Source organism: Ahaetulla prasina, chromosome 6 (genome assembly GCF_028640845.1).
Source record: "Ahaetulla prasina isolate Xishuangbanna chromosome 6, ASM2864084v1, whole genome shotgun sequence".
Classification (NCBI taxonomy): domain Eukaryota; kingdom Metazoa; phylum Chordata; class Lepidosauria; order Squamata; family Colubridae; genus Ahaetulla; species Ahaetulla prasina.
Window position 1 is genome coordinate 45,445,272 of NC_080544.1, and position 19,825 is coordinate 45,465,096.

Consider the following 19,825-nt stretch of genomic DNA (forward strand, 5'->3'; position numbering starts at 1 on the left):
CACTTTAGGTATTTTTTTTCACAGTCAGAAAACCACAGAAATATGGAAACAATTTAGGTGAAATGTGACACAGCTTCCTCTCTTGTGGGAGGTCAGTGTATCACACAATTGAGAAAGACCAGAAGGAAAGACTATACCTGTCCACCAATAGACACATGCAGATTGCAGAATATATTATCTCATATAATGGTGGTGGTTCTCAACCACTGAGATGGTGGGCCATGAAAGCTTCTATAGCTTTGACTGAAAATAGTGAAGCAGTGTAGTTAATACTTGAAATCTGCATAATATCCCATTTTGATATGTGAAAATGTTTTAGTGTGTAAGGGGCATGAGCATCACTTTAAAGATATGAACAGAGTCCTGGTCCAATAATAATACCTTTCTTGTATTTGCACATAACGAAAGCAATACCTCAAACTAAGAATTTATAGATGAGATACCCTAATTCTCACCCAACAGGTTTATGTGCAATTAAGTATGACCTCATATGGCCATATCTTAGGAAGAATAGTTATGTCTGTATTGAATAGATCATGTAGTTTATGTAATCACATTTTAGCAGGTGTCAATTTGCTGTCATATATCAAAAGTGTCACAAGGTTGTCCAGTGTTTTGATGCTTCAAAGGGATGGTAGGTACGTAAGCACCATCCTTTACTATAATCCATACCAAATCCATGTTTAAATAAAGACAAGATTATGTCTTTGTGGATATGGATGGACATACTTCATGAAGCTGAAGGAGATCTGAATAGGCTATATTGTATATCAGAATTAAAAGGCATCCAACTTTGATTTAAAATTAATTACCTAAATTGCTGAACACTTAACAGGCAGGCTTTCCAAAACATTGTCAGCTGATGATCCCAGAGATGCCCACCTATCATTCCTCAGCTTTTGTCCATCAGCATTATGCTACATTTCCAAAATAGTTCTTGCTTCTTCATTCGTTCCCTTGCAAAAAATTTCGACTTTGTGATTCACTTGTGAGACCTGATGAATTTATTGAGCCTCTTTTCAGCATCTTATTTATTATGTCTTTCCATGTTTTCTTGTACTGGTGTCGTAACAAAGAATACACAAAAGGATCTGAAACAGCTTTACTATAGGCCAGACACTTGGAAATAACTCCCCAGTGAGCATTGATGGGAACTATTGATGACAATTCTACTAATCTGCCAAAAAAAAACAGAGAGAAAGAAAAATTAGTGCCATATAAACATCAAGCGTTTGAATGATCTATATTAAAATATCATTCAATATTCAATCTTTGCCAAATTTATAATCTCTGGGAAATTAATATGCATAACAAAGAAAGAAACTATTACTGGAAATAAATAAAACTTGGTTTATGCGTGTTCTCCAGCAATATGCATACATCTCTAAGAAATACACCACATGTTTTATATCAAAATGAGGTGGGTACCTCATTCTTGAAACTATATTAAATCCATTGAATTTACGCAATTAGTGGAGACAGTTTCAACTGATCTGCAGAGAACTGGTTTGATTGCAGACTTTTTTTCCCAACCGACATTTTTTAATAGCCATAATTTTTTTTTTTTTGTCAACATTGTTGGGCAAAGAAGCAGGCTATATCTCCCTACTGTAACCTTCTTAGTGCTAACTGGGTGATCAGCAAGAGAATGAAAAGGCCACAAGTACCTCTTTTTTTTTCATTGAATAAATGATGAGGTCTGAGGACAATAGACAAACATAAACATAGATTTCTCAGCATAAATCAAGACAAAAAAACCCAAGGTGATTTTTTTTGTGGTGACCATCAGACCGATTGTAGAATATCTACACTGCGGATAGAATTATAGTAGAGAAATAAAGGCTTGTTAAAGATTGTGCAGGGAGTGTGTGTGTGTGTGTGTGTATAGGAGGTTAGGGCAGTGATCAATGAATGATCAATTAATTATTCCAGTAATATTCCAGAATTTTAAGCTTTATTATTATCTTAAGCAAACAGGTTTAAAAGCATAGCATAAAAAGCATACATACCAAGCAATATAATACCCATATCTCTTACAAGCTGCCAGGAGCTCCTTAATAAAAACAGCAGAGATACCCCAAGGGTAGCCACTTTCTACAGTACCTCTCCTAGGTTCTTTGCAGAAGCTCTGCACAAACAACCCAAGATTTTTATTAAAACCTGGCACCATGATCCCATGGCCCTGTTATGTTCATGAGGTTGCAAGACCTGACCTTGATTGATTTGCACATGATTCTGGAATGGGAGTTGAAAGTCTGAGACCTTTTTTTTTTAGTAAGAAAAGCTTTGTAGCAATGAGAAGATCCCTGATTCCTGACTCCGTTATTCAGTAAAGAAGAATGAAAAACAAGCTAGTTAACTCAGAATTAGGTCTAAACTTCTAGACTTTTCTTAATATGAAGCAGAAATCAAAACTATGTCACTAAACTCCTTGAAATAACAAGAATCTTCTGCGTTTCTACTATAAGTCCCACAGAATCTTCTGTGGGAAATTATACTGATCAGAAAATATGTTGAATTCTCCAGTTGTGGACAGATTATTTGCACAATTTCAATTAGCAATGACGAATGCGCACAATGCTGCATATTATCTGTACTAATAAATGCTAAATTTTGTTAGATTTGGCCAAATGTTTTCCAGCATAAATTCTTTAATATATATACCTTTTAGGTACTGTACTGTCCTGGTGCATTTCCTGAGTATAATTTCGAATGAAAATGGATGTGAGGGGAAGAGAGATCAAACAGGACCCTGAGTTCACCAAAATCTTTTTTTGCCTTACTCACAGACTATACCATGTGCTAAGGATATGTCTGCATCAACATAGCATCCATCTTGCTACTGGACCATTCATGAGGCAGGTTGAAGCCAAGCCAAGTGGATCTAATATGAAACTGGTATATTTCATCACAAAATGCAAACATTCTATGCAAACATTCCATGTTGCACACAGACAAAATCTGTGGAAGGTCAATGATCTGTGCCTCTCCTACCCACAGAGCACTGTTTTGGCTAACAGAATGAACATAAACTTGTTAAACAACTGTTCCCTTTTGAGAGGGGCAGGAAGAAAAATATTGATCTCCTAGCGACCTTTCATTTAAATTTTAATATGAGCTCTCTCCTTCTCTTTCTCCTCTAGCTGAACTGAAGACATTGTCTCTAGCTTAATCCTAAGAGGAAATGCAGGAAAAAAATACAAGGAGCTAGTGGAAGAAAGTATGCTGGGAATGGTAAGCAAATTCCTCCCTACTCCATTTAGGCATTTGGTATGAGTTTCCATCCAGATGGAACCTCATTATTTCCTCTTTTTTGGTTGATGTTCACAAATGCACTTTCTGGTTTAATGTGCACAGTAAATTTATGAGTTGGGGAGTCTGGTTTTTGAAAGAGGAAAAGTTCTCAAGCTCCCATGCCTCACTCCCACTGCACTCTGTAATCAAAATTGAATGATACTATTAGCAGGAACAGAAATCTGTTGCCCTTAAGTCAGTGATGGGCTGCAACCAGTTTAACAACCAGTTCTGTGAGCGCACGCTTCGGACTTGCCTACGGGATGCGTGTGCACGCACACCTATCATGCTTGCGTGCAGTGTTCAAGATACACCAATTTGTTGCTCTGCTGGTTATCTTCTAAGGCAGCCCCAGTAAGTAGAACAGCGGAGGCGTGGAAATTAGCTGTGCTGTGTGAATCAGCTGAGCCAGAAAGAAGAAAATATAGGACAGGATAAAGCAGGGGCAAGTGGGCAAGGCCAGCTGATCATTGGAACTAGCGGTTCACCTGAACCAGTCCAAACCGGTAGGAGCCCACCACTGCCTTACCTGAAGATCATACTCTACTGGCCTCACACCCGAGATCAACATACTTTTTTCCCATCTCAAGTACCAAAATAAAGTGCATTGTTCTGTGTCTCTCTGTTTCTCTCCCCTTATTCTGTGTATGTCTAAGGAGATTCTCAGTCATCCAGGTCATGCTTTTTCAAGAGGCAACTGGACTTTCTGGTTTTTCTTTGAAAATGTTTCATTCTTCATCCAAGAAGCTTCTTCAGGTCTGACTGGAAGGTGGGAAAGGATTTATAGCTCTTTCAGACAGCTGGTCATTTGTATTCTTTTAGAGAGTCATTGAAGCCACCTGGAGGTTTATCTGTATGGCCTTTATCACTCTGCATTTAAAAGACAAAGGCCACTCTTTTGAAGACAGCAAAGTCCACATTTTGGACAGAGAGAACCCCTAGTTTGAAAGAGGGATCAAAAAGGCCATCTATGGCAAAACTGAAGAGCTCTCTCTCGACAGAGAGGGAGGGATGCAACATCATCTATCTCCAGTCTACAACACAGTCCTTTCAACAGTTCCAAAAAGGCTCTGCACCCATTTGCCAGAGGCAAATGACCCTGATGACACAGATAAATCTGCAGGTAGCCTCAGCAACTCTCTAAAAGAATGCAAATGACCAGCTATCTGCAAGAAGTATAAATCCTTCCATTCCCTACCATCTAGCCAGGGCTGAAGGAGTTTCTTGGATGAGAAGTGAAAAATCTACAAAGAAAAACCAGAAAGTCCAGTTGCCTCTTGAAAAAGCACCTTTGGGTGGGTGTGTAGGAGCTCATTAAGTCTTTTGGAAATTTACCTTCATAGATAACTTTACCTGTGCAGTCAAGAATATGCTCACAATTGCATCAGCAGAAGTAAATTATAATGAACCAATACACCAAGAATATTTATGAGTAGTACAATATAATGCTAGCACTGGAAAGCTGTAGCATATATTACTTTCAAGTGAGCAATTAGTTCTACTTTCTTATAATTAATTTCTGTCAAACTGTCAGTTTTAGGATTTTCTATCATATGTAGTAAGTCCAACTCTTATCTGTAAGATCTCCATTAAAAATATTTAAATGTACCATTTTGGATTTCCCAGTATTCTGAAGGCTTTACAGTATTGTTGTCAAAGAGAAGAAACAAGAGAATTTAGAGTAAAAGCTAAAGTAGTTCACTATAGGAAAAATATAACTCATACACTAATGTCAATTGATTGATCTTTAAGTTGTCAATCTATATGTAGCTTTGAAAAAATAGATATGAGCCACTGGGATTCGTTCCATGCACACTGAAATAAATCTTTCAATGCATATTGAAAATAATGAATTATGACCTTTACACAGCTTGGCAATTTTTTCTGTTAGGAAATCAAGCAAGTGTTTTAGATGCAATTATGACTTGAACTTTAAAAGATTGGATGTAACTCCCTCCTCCTTTTTTGGGTAGGAGTAATAAAAGACTATTTTAACTACATCAAGAAGACCGCAAAAGATAACTTTATGCCATTATTCTAAGAGATAAATTATAGGCAGTAGCTATTATCATTTTGTGATTGCGCCTTTCCAAGTCTAGATCAGAGTGTCTCAACTTTAGCAATTTTAAGATGTGTGGACTTCAACTTTCCAGAATGCTGGGAGTTGAATCCAAGCATTCTAGGAATTCTTAAAGTTTTCAAAGTTGAGATACACTGGTCTAGATCATTTCTTGATCCAGGCATGGGATTACAAATTTGACTGGTTTCAGTATTTTCAAAAAAATCTTTGCATCTGGAATTCATCAGAGCCAGAGAAAAGCTTAATTCCTTCACATTCTTGATTTCTAAAAAAGAGAAAGTATTTTAGCAAATTTAGAAACTAGTAACCATAATTAGTTATATAGAGAGACAATCTGGTGGTCTCCCTCCCTCCCTCCCTCCCTCCCTCCCTCCCTCCCTCTCTCTCTTTTTATTTCATCCTTCCAACCATCCATCCATCCATCCATCTATCATCTACCTATCAATCAATCAATGAATCTATCTATCTGTCATCTAGCTCTATCTGTCTGTCTGTCTGTCTGTCTGTCTGTCTGTCTATCTATCTATCTATCTTGTCTGTCTGTCTGTCTGTCTGTCTGCCTGTCTGTCTATCATCTCCCTTCTTTATTATTTTCATAAATAACTAAAGGCAGAAAACATACTTAATACTTCTTCTTCCTCTTATTTTCCCCATAACAACCACCCTGTAAGCTGAATTGGGCTGAGAGAGTGTGACTGGCCCAAGGTCACCTAGCCTGCTTTCATGTCTAAAGTGGGATTAGACCAGTTTCCTGTTTCTAGCCCAGTGCCTAATCACTAGTCCAAACTGTAACTGTATTAATCATACTCTCATTTATCATATAAATATTAATATATTCATAGAACTGGTACAAAAAAGTCTATACCACATGAATTTGTAGAATATATTGTTTAAATCAATGAAAGACTCAAGCTTCATTATATCCTTCTTGTTGAGTCTTTAAAAGAACAAATCAATGTTTACCACTATGACATTAAAAAACTATAAAAAAATTTTTTTGCAATACTTGATCCAATTATTTTTCCAATTGTTTTTCTAATGATTTTTTGAAACCATAATCTGCTTTTTTGTTTGCTGAGTGTTTAAACTACTAAGCAATTTTGGATAAATTAGCCATTGATTTCTATGCTATGAAAAAGATGCCCTAATAAATCCTGCTTTTTTTCTTCTTTTTGCTACATTGTTAAGTACTAGATACTGGTGTGGGGCAATATTGAAGAAAATATTCTCAGTGGTCTTCTAAGTGGGTCCATGTCTTTTTTTTTTCTTTGTTTGAGCATCAGAAGAAGACAGAGTGGTAGATCTGTTCCACCTTTGGCCATGTTTATCTTATTTAGAGAGGAGCAATAATTAGGAATCATCTCCAAGAAAGGAAAGAGAAGCATCTGTAGAAGCTCTGCTGCTATGTAAACTTGACACATGCTTGATGTTGCTGTTGATTTTCTCTATGACAGTGCTACATCGTTTTTATCCTTAAGAAACATCAATTCTAATCTGTCAGTTCTGCTGTGCATTCCAAAATAAGATCATTCAAATGTACTCTCCTCCTCCTCCTCCTCCTCCTCCTCCTCCTCCTCCTCCTCCTCCTCCTCCTCCTCCTCCTCCTCCTCCTCCTCCTCCTCCTCCTCCTCCTCCTCCTCTTCTTCTTCTTCTTCTTCTTCTTCTTCTTCTTCTTCTTCTTCTTCTTCTTCTTCTTCTTCTCCCTTCTCCCTTCTCCCTTCTCCCTTTACTACTATTAGTACTATTAGTACCACTAGTAACATATATCTAGTGGCTTTTGAACACCAAAAAGGTCCATAGGTTGTTTTTAAAAAAGACTATTGATTGCTATCTTTCCTCAGCATACATTCTATTGTGTCCTTTCTAATTTTACATTAGATAGTTATTTCTAATACTTTTGCATTATATTTATGTTTTTACAACCAGCATTAGGTATCTTGGTCTCTTTATAGAAAGGAGTGCTTGTACTTACTGTCAGATCAATTGCTATCAATCTCGCCTTCTAAAAAAACATTTAAACAGTCAGCATATATCTGTTATATTCTCCATCCATTGGATACAACATAAAACAGAAGACAAAAATAAGACTAGCAAAATATTGCAATATGGTATTAACAGACACTCAAATGAATGAATATTGTATAAATAAATTTGTTTGTTTATATATTTTCAGAAATTGGAGATCGCTCCAGTCAGGAAATTCTGGATGGCGTGCAACTTCCCAATGCATAATTAGGATTAAAAGAATACAAATCAATTTTTTTAAAAAATGTACAGTAAACATATAGTAAATCTTGTAGAAAATCTATGTTGCTACTAAGAATTGATAGTAATGTAATGGCACATCAACACTACATCAATAAGATAAAACAGAGACATATATTTAGAAGAATTAAACTAATTCTCCCTCAGAAAAATAGTTGCGGTGAACCATCTCCCAATACTAGTAGCCTAAATGTTATTTAAATTTAATTATATTTGATAAAGTTAAGCACACTAAGTACAGTAACTGATCAGTACTATCAGATAATAGGTTGATTCAAGTATTAGCCTATTACAAGTTACATGCCTACAGAAAAGAACTAAGCATGAAACAACAAATGTTAGTTACTAATTAAAATAGGTAATAGTCAACCCCTGCAAGACACTTTTGGCTACGGCTGATTTAGAAGAGTTTCAGAACATATTTGGGGCACAAGCAGACCACTGGTTTAAAGCAGCTGCTTTTTGGTTTCAGATTCTCATCTGAGTCTTAAGTGGTTCTTAATTATAAGAACAGAAAGCTGCCTTATACTTATTCAGTTGTTACATAGAAATCACAAAAATCAAGCATTTTGCTTGACTGCAAAACACTAATTCATGGATGGATTTATATATGTATTCATTGGATATGCATAGCTATTTATTTTAGACAGTATTAAATTATATTTGACATTTAGAATCTATTATCTATCTATCTATCTGTCTGTCTATCTATCTATCTATCTAGGAGGCTACAGTTAGTCCAGAATGCGGCTGCGCGAGTAGTAACGGGAGCCGCTCGCGGCTCCCATGTAACATCACTGCTGCATAGTCTGCACTGGCTTCCTGTGGTCTTTCGGGTGCGCTTCAAGATTCTGGTTACCACCTTTAAAGCACTCCATGGCTTAGGACCCGGGTACTTACGAGACCGCCTGCTGTTACCCTATGCCTCCCACCGACCCGTACGCTCTCACAGAGAAGGTCTCCTCAGGGTGCCATCCGCCAAACAGTGTCGGCTGGCGGTCCCCAGGAGTAGGGCCTTCTCTGTTGGAGCATCGACACTCTGGAATGAACTTCCCCCTGGCCTACGTCAAGTGCCTGACCTTCGGACCTTCCGTCGTGAGCTAAAAACATATTTATTTATTCAAGCGGGACTGGCATAATGGTTTTAATAGTTTTAATTTTAAACTGGGGTTTTTATTGGGTTTTTTAAAATCTTTTATAATTTTAAATTTAAACTTTTAATTATCAGCCTTTTGTAATTTGCTAGGTTTTAATTGTATATGTATTGTGTTTTATCTTTGGCTGTACACCGCCCTAAGTCCTTCGGGAGAAGGGCGGTATAAAAATTTAATAAATAAATAAATAAATAAATAAATAAATAAATAAATAAATAAATAAATATCTATCAGAATCTATTATCATCTATCATCTACCTTCTATCTTTATCTGTCTGTCATCTATCTATCTATCTATCTATCTATCTATCCATCCATCCATCCATCCATCCATCCATCCATCCATCCAGTGGTGTATTAACCATTAAGCAAACTAAGCATGTGCTTAGGGCACAGGCCCAAAGGGGGCACCACAAAATTGAGAAAGAAAAAAAACCCCAATGAAGATTGGTTCTTCAGTGAAAGGAGGAGGGCACCAAGATTTGTCAGTGTTTAGGGCACCACTGAGCCTTAATCCACCACTGTATCTATCTATCATCTACCAGTATCTATCTATCTATATCTGTTGATCTCTATTATCTCTCTCTTTCTCTTTCTCTCTCTCTGCCATCTATCTATACTTTATAAACACACTTTATAATGATCCAGCAGAATATATTTTTGTCTTTCAGAGCTGTTCTTAACCATCTTACTTTGTCATATAAGCCCAGCTACATAATGGTATATCCATCCATCCATCCTAATCTAATTTATCAACTCATGGGTCATCTATTTATCTTTACCTGATGCCCCAAACTAACCACTATGGGCATGAATCCAAGCTGTAATGGAAGAATATTTTACAATCAAATTAGCAAACAAAAAAAAAATCAAGTGGTACAATGAAAAATAGTCATTCCGCATTATTATGTCTTTTGAGCCAGTCACCATATAAATGAAAAATCTGATTATATAGCTACTCTCCAGAGAAGAATCTAAAAGAAGCTATTTCTCATTCCAATACTTTGTAACACTAATCCATTATCTTTCTTCTCCCCAATGTATTGCTCTGTCTCAACACATTGTTTTCTCCAAGCAGTGATCTAATAGTAGGACAAATTAATCTTATATTGATGGAAAAAAGAGAAAACCAGCTAGCTATTTCCAACATGCTATTCTTAAATCACCTAGTACAGTGATAGCTAACCATTTTGCCATCAGGTGTCAAAAGTGGGAGGAGCGTGGAGGGAGATATCATGTGTGCATGTGCCCACACCCATAATTATATGCACCCCGCCCCTGTGCATGTGCATGTGCTCCCCCTGACTTCCCCACTTTTGGCACGTGATGACATGGTAGGCTTGGTAGGCCCGTTTTTTGCTTTTTCCAGGCTCCAGAACCTCTCTAGGAGCCTGGGGAGAGAAAAAACAGATCTTCCCTTCCCACTGGAAGTTGGCAAGAGGGCCATTTCCAGCCTCGAGAGGGCCTACGGGGGGAGGGGAGACCATTTTCACCCTCCCTGGGCTCCAAAGTATCTCTAGAGCAAAAAACAGACCTTCCACACCCTCCACCCCCCGGCCCTCCAGAGGCAGGAAACAGCCTGTTTCCCTACTTCTGGTGGGCCCAGAAGGTCCGAAAATCAACCGGCTTGCATGCCATAGGTTCAGCATCATGGGTCTAGTAAGTCCTTTAATTTCATGCAAATATGAAATATTTTTAAGGCAAAGTACTGGGGCTTCACAGCACAACTGCCAAGGTCTAAGCAATGTTACATCACTGTTAGTCTCTGGAGTTGATTGGGGATGGTAAGAGGAATTATTTTAATATAATGTCTCAGATAAATCTGGATGATGTAATGCAGGGATCTCCAACCTCTGGTCCATGGTCCGGCATTGCATTGTGGCATGCAAGCACCTGGGCCATGACATGACACTGTGCAAACAAGCAAACCCCATCCACGGGATGCAGGCAGCATGCAAAACCATGACCCCTTCAGTCCACATAAAAAAATTTTTCCATGGAAATGGTTCCTGGTGCCCAAAAGGTTGGGGGCCACTGATTATCTATCAGGGCAAAAGCTGTTTTCTTTTCAAATTTGGAGTTTGAATTAATATCTTTTAATCAGCCTACGTGATCTCCAAATGTATCTATAATACAACATTCAGAATTCTCAATAGGTATAATAACCACAGACTTTTATATCTGAACATTTTTGACACTAAAAATATTTGAAATCTATCAATATGGAGATAGCAAGGCTGGATAAATAATTTATTCTAAGAACACTTGTAGCTGGATAAGGGCTGCTACATGTATCAGATAAACATTCTGATGTGTGAGTTAAAATATAGAAGCAGAAGATAAGAACTGTATTTGATAAACTCCCATATGTACATGAAATATTAGCACCAGGAAACTAACATCAGTACGCATATTGCTTTAAGTTTCATATGTGTGCCAAGATCTTCTCATTTTTTCCATCAACTGTTCTGTTAAAAATAAATCTACACATTCCAAATGTTCATAAAAGCTAACATAATCTTTCAGATTTTTTCCTTCTTATGCTTTTTCTGAAGTACCGCAATCAACATTTCAATAATTTAGTTCTACTCGAACAATTATAAGTTATGTCTTTGAATACAGTTTTCCCCTCAGTCTCTATTTTGCAGTAACATTGAACTGTTTTGACAATCGTGGTAGAACTGAGATTTTTGCGATCTTGTGTTAGTTAAACTATACACTCTTATACATTAATAATTCCATCACCAGCAGTCCTTGCTTACAGATTGCCTGATCTAGTGATTGTTTAAAGTTACAACACTATAAAAAAATAACTTCGCAACCAATCGATACATTTACAAACTTTGAAGCATCCTGAAATCACATAGTTGCCATTTGTGTGTTTTCAACCAACTTGTGATAAGCAGACTTAATGGAGAATGCAGAAGTAAAATAACAAGTCACAGACACATGATTTGATTAACTATGGTGACTTGTTTAGTGACCAAATAGGAAGTTAGGTCATAAGTCTGTCACAGTCATGTGATTTTCCATTTAGTGACCATCAAGCTTAGTGACATAGTTGTCAGTACCAACTGTGGTCACTAAGCAAAGATCATATCTTCCTAACAAACAGGAAGTAGCAGGTGAAGCTAAGCAAGATCACATCAAATACCTGTACAATTAGCACAGGGGCCCCCCAAGGCTGTGTGCTCTCCCCACTTCTCTTCTCTCTGTATACCAATGACTGCATCTCCAATGATCCATTTGTTAAGCTACTGAAGTTCGCAGATGACACAACAGTGATTGGTCTCATTCGAGACAATGACGAATCCACATATAGACGAGAGGTCGAACGACTAGCCTTGTGGTGCAACCAAAACAATCTGGAACTGAACACACTCAAAACCGTAGAAATGGTGGTAGATTTTAGGAAAAACCCTTCCATACTTCCACCTCTCACAATACTTGACAACACAGTATCAACAGTAGAAACCTTCAAATTTCTGGGTTCTATCATATCGCAAGATCTCAAATGGACAGCTAACATCAAAACATCATTAAAAAGGACAACAAAGAATGTTCTTTCTGCCAACTCAGTAAGCTCAAACTGCCCAAGGAGCTGCTGATCCAAGTTCTACAGAGGAATTATTGAGTCTGTCATTTGCACCTCTATAACTGTCTGGTTCGGTTCTGCAACCCAACAAGAAAAACACAGACTTCAGAGGATAATTAGAACTGCAGAAAAATAATTGCTACCAACTTGCCTTCCATTGAGGACCTGTATACTGCACGAATCAAGAAGAGAGCCGTGAAAATATTTGCAGATCCCTCGCATCCTGGACATAAACTGTTTCAACTCCTACCCTCAAAACGACGCTATAGTGCACTGCACACCAGAACAACTAGACACAAGAACAGGTTTTTCCCGAAGGCCATCACTCTGCTAAACAAATAATTCCCTCAACACTGTCAGACTATTTACTGAATCTGCACTACTATTAATCGTTTCATAGTTCCCACCACCAATCTCTTTCCACTTATGACTGTATGACTATAACTTGTTGCTGGCAATCCTTATGATTTATATTGATATATTGATCATCAATTGTGTTGTAAATGTTGTACCTTGATGAACGTATCTTTTCTTTTATGTACACTGAGAGCATATGCACCAAGACAAATTCCTTGTGTGTCCAATCACACTTGGCCAATAAAATTCTATTCTATTCTATTCTATTCTATATACCTATAATATAGACCTATTTGGACCATATACTCCCTCTCTGTTATGTTACTATTACTAGGGGCATTTTTCTAAACTTCTTTAATATATTTAGCAGCGATAAATTGTGTTTGAGGTTCCACAGCGATAAAGCTGGGCTATCACTAATCATCACGATCTGCAGAGCACTTGAAATATTCTTTTACAGTGATATATTTGTAAAGCATGGCACAGAGAAGAGATGTCACTAGTAAAAGCTGAAGGGAGCAAAGAAAGATGATAGAGTGTCAGGAAAATATCCAAGGTTATATGGCCCAAATGCTGTTTTATTAGATAAGAACATCATAAAATACAGGTCTATAAACAAATGGAAATATATGACATGACATCTTCCTCAAATTGTTTGCTATGGCTTGAAATATCTGTACACAAATAAATGTGTACTCATATTTATGTATTATAGAGCATAAAAGAGCTGTTGTATTTTATGGTCAACATTCTAAAATCTTTCTGATCTTCTTCAGTGAGAATCTGATTCCAGTCTTCACAGCATTTATTGGAATATTTGTAATGCAAGAAACAAAATGCAAGCCATAGATGGCAACAATTGTCAGTGCAGAGAAAAATAAAAATCTTGAGCAGAATGTTGCCAAGTGAATATTGGGTATATCTTTGTTTGACAGGACTGAAGTGGAATAAACCTTACCTTGTGATTACATACGGTGCAAAACAAAGTATAAAAGTGCCAATAAATGTACTGATCTTCTTGGTTGCTCGTTGTCTCCGTCTCTTTTGCTCTTCTAGACATCGCTCTCTTACACTGTGCAGCATTGGACACAAACAGGAAAATCATAAATTATAAACTGAGGTTGCATTTCCACATTTTTCTAGCCATTTCAATATGCATTTTTCCAAGAGGCATTCAAATTATATAGAATTATTTTTTTGGATCATAATATTTCTTGCCAAAAGGTTATGTAAATAAAATATTTCCTTTGCAACAAATCATATTATTTGTAGATTTTAATTAGTAGACATAAGTTAATTTATCGCATGTTGCTTATATTCATGTTGGAAACATTATGTGTGTGTATTTATGTGTGTTTATACATATACTATAAAATCTATATATGGTTGCACACTTTTAACTTTCAGGACCTTGCAGATTTACAGAAAAGAATTGTCAATAAACAATCTGCAAAATATCTGAAGGCCAACATACAGTTGTGTTCTTAAATGTTTTCTCATTTCTGGAGTGAAATGAGAAAAAACCCAAGGTAGATGACAATAAAGAATGAAGGAACTAACAAAATATTCAGAAGAGACTATAACAAGAGTTGGAAGGGACCTTGGAAGTCTTCTAGTCCAACCCTTTGCTCAAGCAGGAGACCCTATACCCATGATGGCGAACCTATGGCATGCATGCCACGGTGGCACACGAAGCAATATCGGTGGGCATGCGGCCAGGTGATTTTGGGAGCTTCTGTGCCCACCAGAAGTAGGGAAACAGGCTGTGTCCTGCTTCCAGAGGGCCTGTGGGGGGTAGGGAAGGCCTGTTTTTTGCTCTAGAGAGGCTCTGGAACCTGGGGAGGGCAAAAACAATCTCCTCCCCCAGAGGACCTCTGGAGGCTGGAAGGACCATTTGCCGACTTCTGGTGGGAACGGAAGGCCCGTTTTTTCCTCTCCCCAGACTTCAGAGTCTCCCCAGGCTCCTAGAGAAGCTCTGGAGCCTGAGGAAAGCAAAAAATGGGCTTACTGAGCCCACCGTGCCATCACGTGCCAAAAGCAGGGGAGCGCGCGTGCATGTATGGGGGCGGGGTGCATATAATTATGGATGTGGGCACACGCACGTGTGACACACACACACCCGTGCTTCCCCCGCTTTTGGCATGCAATGGCAAAAAGGTTAGCCATCACTGCCCTATACAATTCTGGACAAATGTCTACCCAATCTCTTCTTGAAATCTCCACTGATAGAACACCCACACTGTTCCATTGATGAATTGTTCTTGCCCTCAGGAGAGTTCTCCTTAGTACTAGGTTGCATCTCTCTTTAATGATAGTCTACCCATTACCTCTTTTCGTGCAATCAAGTGCTTTGGGGAATAGCTTGAGCCTTTCTTTTTTGTGATAACCCCTCACATACTGGAAGACTGTTAATCATATCTCCCCTAGTCCTTCTCTTTGTTACACTAGACATGGACCTAGTTATTTTATTTATTTTTATTTTATTTATCAAACTTCTATACCGCCCTTCTCCCGAAGGACTCAGGGCGGTGTACAGCCTTCATTTAAAACAATTAATATACATATTAAAATAACAATTAAAAAACTTATTCAATAAAAGGCCAAATTAAAACCGTCGATTGACCATAAAAATACCCAATAAAATTACCATTAAAAGTTTAAAATTTAAATTTAAAATTTAAAAATCAGGCCAGTCCCGCTTGTATAAATAAATAAGTTTTCAGTTCCCGGCGGAAGGTCCGAAGGTCAGGCAATTGGCGTAAACCGGGGGGAAGTCCGTCCCAGAGAGTAGGTGCTCCCACAGAGAAGGACCTTCCCCTGGGGGCCGCCAGCCGACATTGCTTGGCGGACGGCACCCTGAGAAGACCCTCTCTGTGAGAGCGTACGGGTCGGTGGGAGGCATGTGGAAACAGCAGGCGGTCCCGTAAGTACCCGGGCCCTAAGCCATGGAGCGCTTTGAAGGTGGTAACCAAAACCTTGAAGCGCACCCGGAAGACCACAGGTAGCCAGTGCAGACTGCGCAGGAGTGGTGTTACCCGGGAGCAACGCGGTGCTCCCTCAATCACCCGCGCAGCTGCATTCTGGACTAACTGCAGTCTCCGGGTACACTTCAGGGGTAGCCCCATGTAGAGAGCATTGCAATAATCCAGTCGAGAAGTGATGAGAGCATGAGTGACCGTGCATAAGGCATCCCGGTCAAGAAAGGGGCGCAACTGGTGGACCAGGCGGACCTGGTAAAAAGCTCTCCTGGAGACGGCCGTCAAGTGATCTTCAAATGACAGCCGTTCATCCAGGAGAACGCCCAAGTTGCACACCCTTTCCGTTGGGGCCAGTGACTCGCCCCCAACAGTCAGCCGCGGTTGCAGCTGACTGTACCGGGATGCCGGCATCCACAGCCACTCCGTCTTGGATGGATTGAGTCTGAGTCTGTTTCTCCCCATCCAGACCCGTACGGCCTCCAAACAATGGGACAGCACTTCGACAGCTTTGCTGGGGTGGCCTGGGGTGGAAAAGTACAGCTGGGTATCATCAGCGTACAGATGATAACTCACCCCGAAGCCACTGATGACCTCGCCCAACGGCTTCATGTAGATGTTGAACAGGAGAGGCGAGAGAATCGACCCCTGCGGCACCCCACAAGTGTGGCGCCTTGCAGCCAATCTCTGCCCCCCTGTCAACACCGTCTGTGACCGGTCGGAGAGGTAGGAGGAGAACCACCGATAAACGGTGCCTCCAACTCCCAACCCCTCCAACCGGCGCAGCAGGATACCATGGTCGATGGTATCAAAAGCCGATGAGAGATCCAACAGGACCAGGGCAGAGGAACGACCCCTATCCCTGGCCCTCCAGAGGTCATCCACCAACGCGACCAAAGCTGTCTCCGTGCTATACCCGGGCTGGAAGCCGGACTGGAACGGGTCTAGATAGACGGCTTCCTCCAGGTACTGAGGGAACTGCCGTGCCACCACACTCTCTACAACCTTTGCCACAAAGCGAAGGTTGGAGACTGGACGATAATTACCCAAAATAGCTGGGTCCAGGGAAGGCTTCTTGAGTAGGGGTCTCACCACCGCCTCTTTCAAGGTGGCGGGGAAGACCCCTTCCATCAAAGAAGCATTTATAATACCCCGGAGCCAGCCTCGTGTCACATCCTGAGTGGCCAGCACCAGCCAGGAGGGGCACGGGTCCAGTAAACATGTAGTGGCATGCAGCCTCCCCAGCAACCTGTCCATGTCCTCGGGAGCCACAGAATCAAACTCATCCCAAACCACATCAACAAGACGAGCCTCAGTCATCTCATCTGGATCATCGCAATCTTGGTCCAAGCTATCCCGAAGCTGAGCGATTTTATCGTATAGATAACCGCTAAACTCCTCGGCACGTCCCTGTAAGGGGTCATCCCGTCCCCCCTGATGAAGAAGGGAACGGGTCACCCGAAACAGGGCGGCCGGGCGGTTATCTGCCAACGCAATGAGGGAGGAGGCGTAAGAACGCCTCGCCACCCTCAGTGCCACTAGGTAGGTCTTTGAAAAAGACCTAACTAGTGTCCGATCAGCTTCGGAGCGGCTGGACCTCCAGGCACTCTCTAGGCGTCTTCTCCGGCGTTTCATCTCTCTCAGCTCCTCAGAGAACCAAGGAGCTAATCGAGATCTGCGCCGGGTCAGAGGCCACAAAGGCACGACACGGTCCAAAGCCCCAGCCGCGGCCTGTTCCCAGGCCGCGACTAGTTCTTCGGTCGTGCCGTGGGTAAGATCCTCAGGGAACGGCCCAAGCTCCGTCTGGAACCTCTCAGAGTCCATCAGGCGCCTGGGACAGAACCAACGCATTGGTTCCGTCTCCCTGCAGTGGTGAGTAGCGGTCTGAAAGTCTAGGCGGAGGAGAAAATGATCTGACCATGACACCGGTATTGTCACTAAATCTCTTACTACCAGATCATTAAACCACTGACCAGAGATATAAATCAGGTCCAGCGCGGATCCCCCCGTGTGGGTAGGACCATCAGTTACTTGAATCAGGTCCAAGGCCGTCATGGAAGCCTGGAACTCCTGAACCACTGTTGATGACAAGCCAGCTGATGGCAGATTGAAATCACCCATGACCAAAAGTCTGGGGATCTCAACAGCCACCCCGGCAAGCACCTCCAGTAGCTCAGGCAGGGCTGTAGTCACGTAGCAAGGAGCCAGGTACGCGATCAACAAACCCATCTGATTCTTATGGCCCCACTTCACAAGAAGGGATTCACAGCCGGCTATCTGAGGAACAGTGGTCTCTCTCGGCTCCAGACCCTCTTTCATTACAACTGCCACCCCTCCACCCCTACCCTGGGCCCTCGGTTGATGGAATGCTCGGAAACCTGGCGGGCACAGTTCAACTAGGGGCACCCCCCCTTCTGCACCCAACCAGGTCTCCATAATGCCCATAAAGTCCGTGGATTCCCCCTGGATAAGATCGCAAATCAGGGGGGCCTTGTTAACCATGGACCGGGCATTGCATAACATCAACCGGAGGCCCAGGCTCTGAGGATCCTGACCTTCCGGGGAACGGGGAAAGACTGGGGGGCCGGAGCACGCGATCGCTTTTAAACAGCGAACACGTGCTCCCAACGAACGATACGGCCCCTTGCTTCCGCCATATCTGCCCCTCCCACTTACCGTACAGATGGAGCCAACTTCCAATTCTGGAACGTACCCCTCACCCCCCTCCCTCGGACCAGATGAAAAAACGCCGTGAACTGGGACTGGGACTGAACCAACCCTCCCCGACGGGATCTCCCCCCCTCCCGTCACTTCCCTCCCCCCCTTTAAAAAACCCTTATTAAAAAACCTATGTACAAAACCCCATAAATTCTTCTTCCTCGCATGCCACCTCTCTGGGTCCCAAGACCCCTCGTTAAGGCCGGCCCTCGATAACCCAGGTGGCCATTCCTGAGAGGCGGGGGAACCTCGCAGTTGAAGAAGTTTGGCAGCCGTATATTTCATGCATAAAGATCTAAATAACAGCGGGGAGAGGAAAAGTTCCCAGTCAGTAGATGGTATCGCGGACAATGGGTGAAACCGGAACAGTCACAGACAACGGCCAGGAGGCCGGTAGGGCAACAATTAGATGAAATAAAAGTTGGGCTGATAGATTCTGCCCATAATGTCGCCCATCGACTAAAGTCAGAGTTCCACCTGCCAGAGCTGTCCGTATCCAAGCCGGTAACACTGCCATTCAAAAAATGCGGCAAACCGTCCAGGCATCCGCAAAGATGACAAATGCGGTCAATGATGGTGAATCGTTGGGTTGTTGGTATCCGTGCTGCTAAGCAGAGCTGCCAAAAAATCAGCGGCCCACACTCAGTCGTCGATGTCCTGACGACCGGCTGCAGCAACCCTCGGTCCAGCCAGGCCATTTCTAGTGCGCGCCAATCCGCGCCCTTCCAAAATGGCCGCCGTCGTTCATCATCGTTAGTAGTGGCCTCCGATGGTATCAAGGCCGCTGTTGGTATCATTGCCGCTGGACGCTTCCGCCGGTGACACCCATGCCGGGTAATCGGCCGCTGATGACCTATGCGGCCGCCTGGCAGCGAACCACAATCCGGCCCGGCTCTTCTCAGCGGGTGCTGCTCTGCTCCGCCTGGCCAAGATGGCCGCCGCCATCCGCCGACCGCTGCCCGCCCGGCACCTCAGCCCCGTTCCTGGCAGCCGGGGGTCCAACAGGGCCCGCAGGTCTTCATCCGGCTATCGGGAGAATGGTCCACAGGGCGATAAGTCCAGGCAGCTCAGCAACAGCTCTCCGATCTTCCCAGCGGGCGCTGCCCCATGCCACGCCCAACGAAAATGGCCGCCGCCATCCGCCGTCCGCTGCTCGCTCGGCACTTTAGCCCCATTTCTGGTAGCCGGGGGTCCAACAGGGCCCACAGGTCTCTATCCGGCTGTCAGGAGGATGGTCCACAGGGCGGTAAGCCCAGGCAGCTCGACCACAGCTCTCCGTTCTTCCCGGCGGGTGTAGCCCCATGCCGCGCCCACCCAAGATGGCCGCCGCCATCCGCCATCCGCCGCCCGCCCGGCACCTCAGCCCCGTTCCTGGCAGCCGGGGGTC

General features: G+C 42.1%; 1 protein-coding gene across 1 annotated transcript in view; it reads right to left on the minus strand.

Moving 5' to 3' along the window:
• Nucleotides 1-945: 945 nt before the first annotated feature.
• Nucleotides 946-19,825, minus strand: part of GPR26 (G protein-coupled receptor 26) — a 34,579-nt gene continuing 15,699 nt past the window's right edge. Inside the window, exons 2-3 of the mRNA XM_058188381.1 lie at nucleotides 13,704-13,817; nucleotides 946-1,177 (exon numbers count right to left, since the gene is read on the minus strand). Of these exons, the coding sequence (XP_058044364.1) occupies nucleotides 946-1,177; nucleotides 13,704-13,817 (346 nt within the window). The remainder of the gene's footprint in view (nucleotides 1,178-13,703; nucleotides 13,818-19,825) is intronic.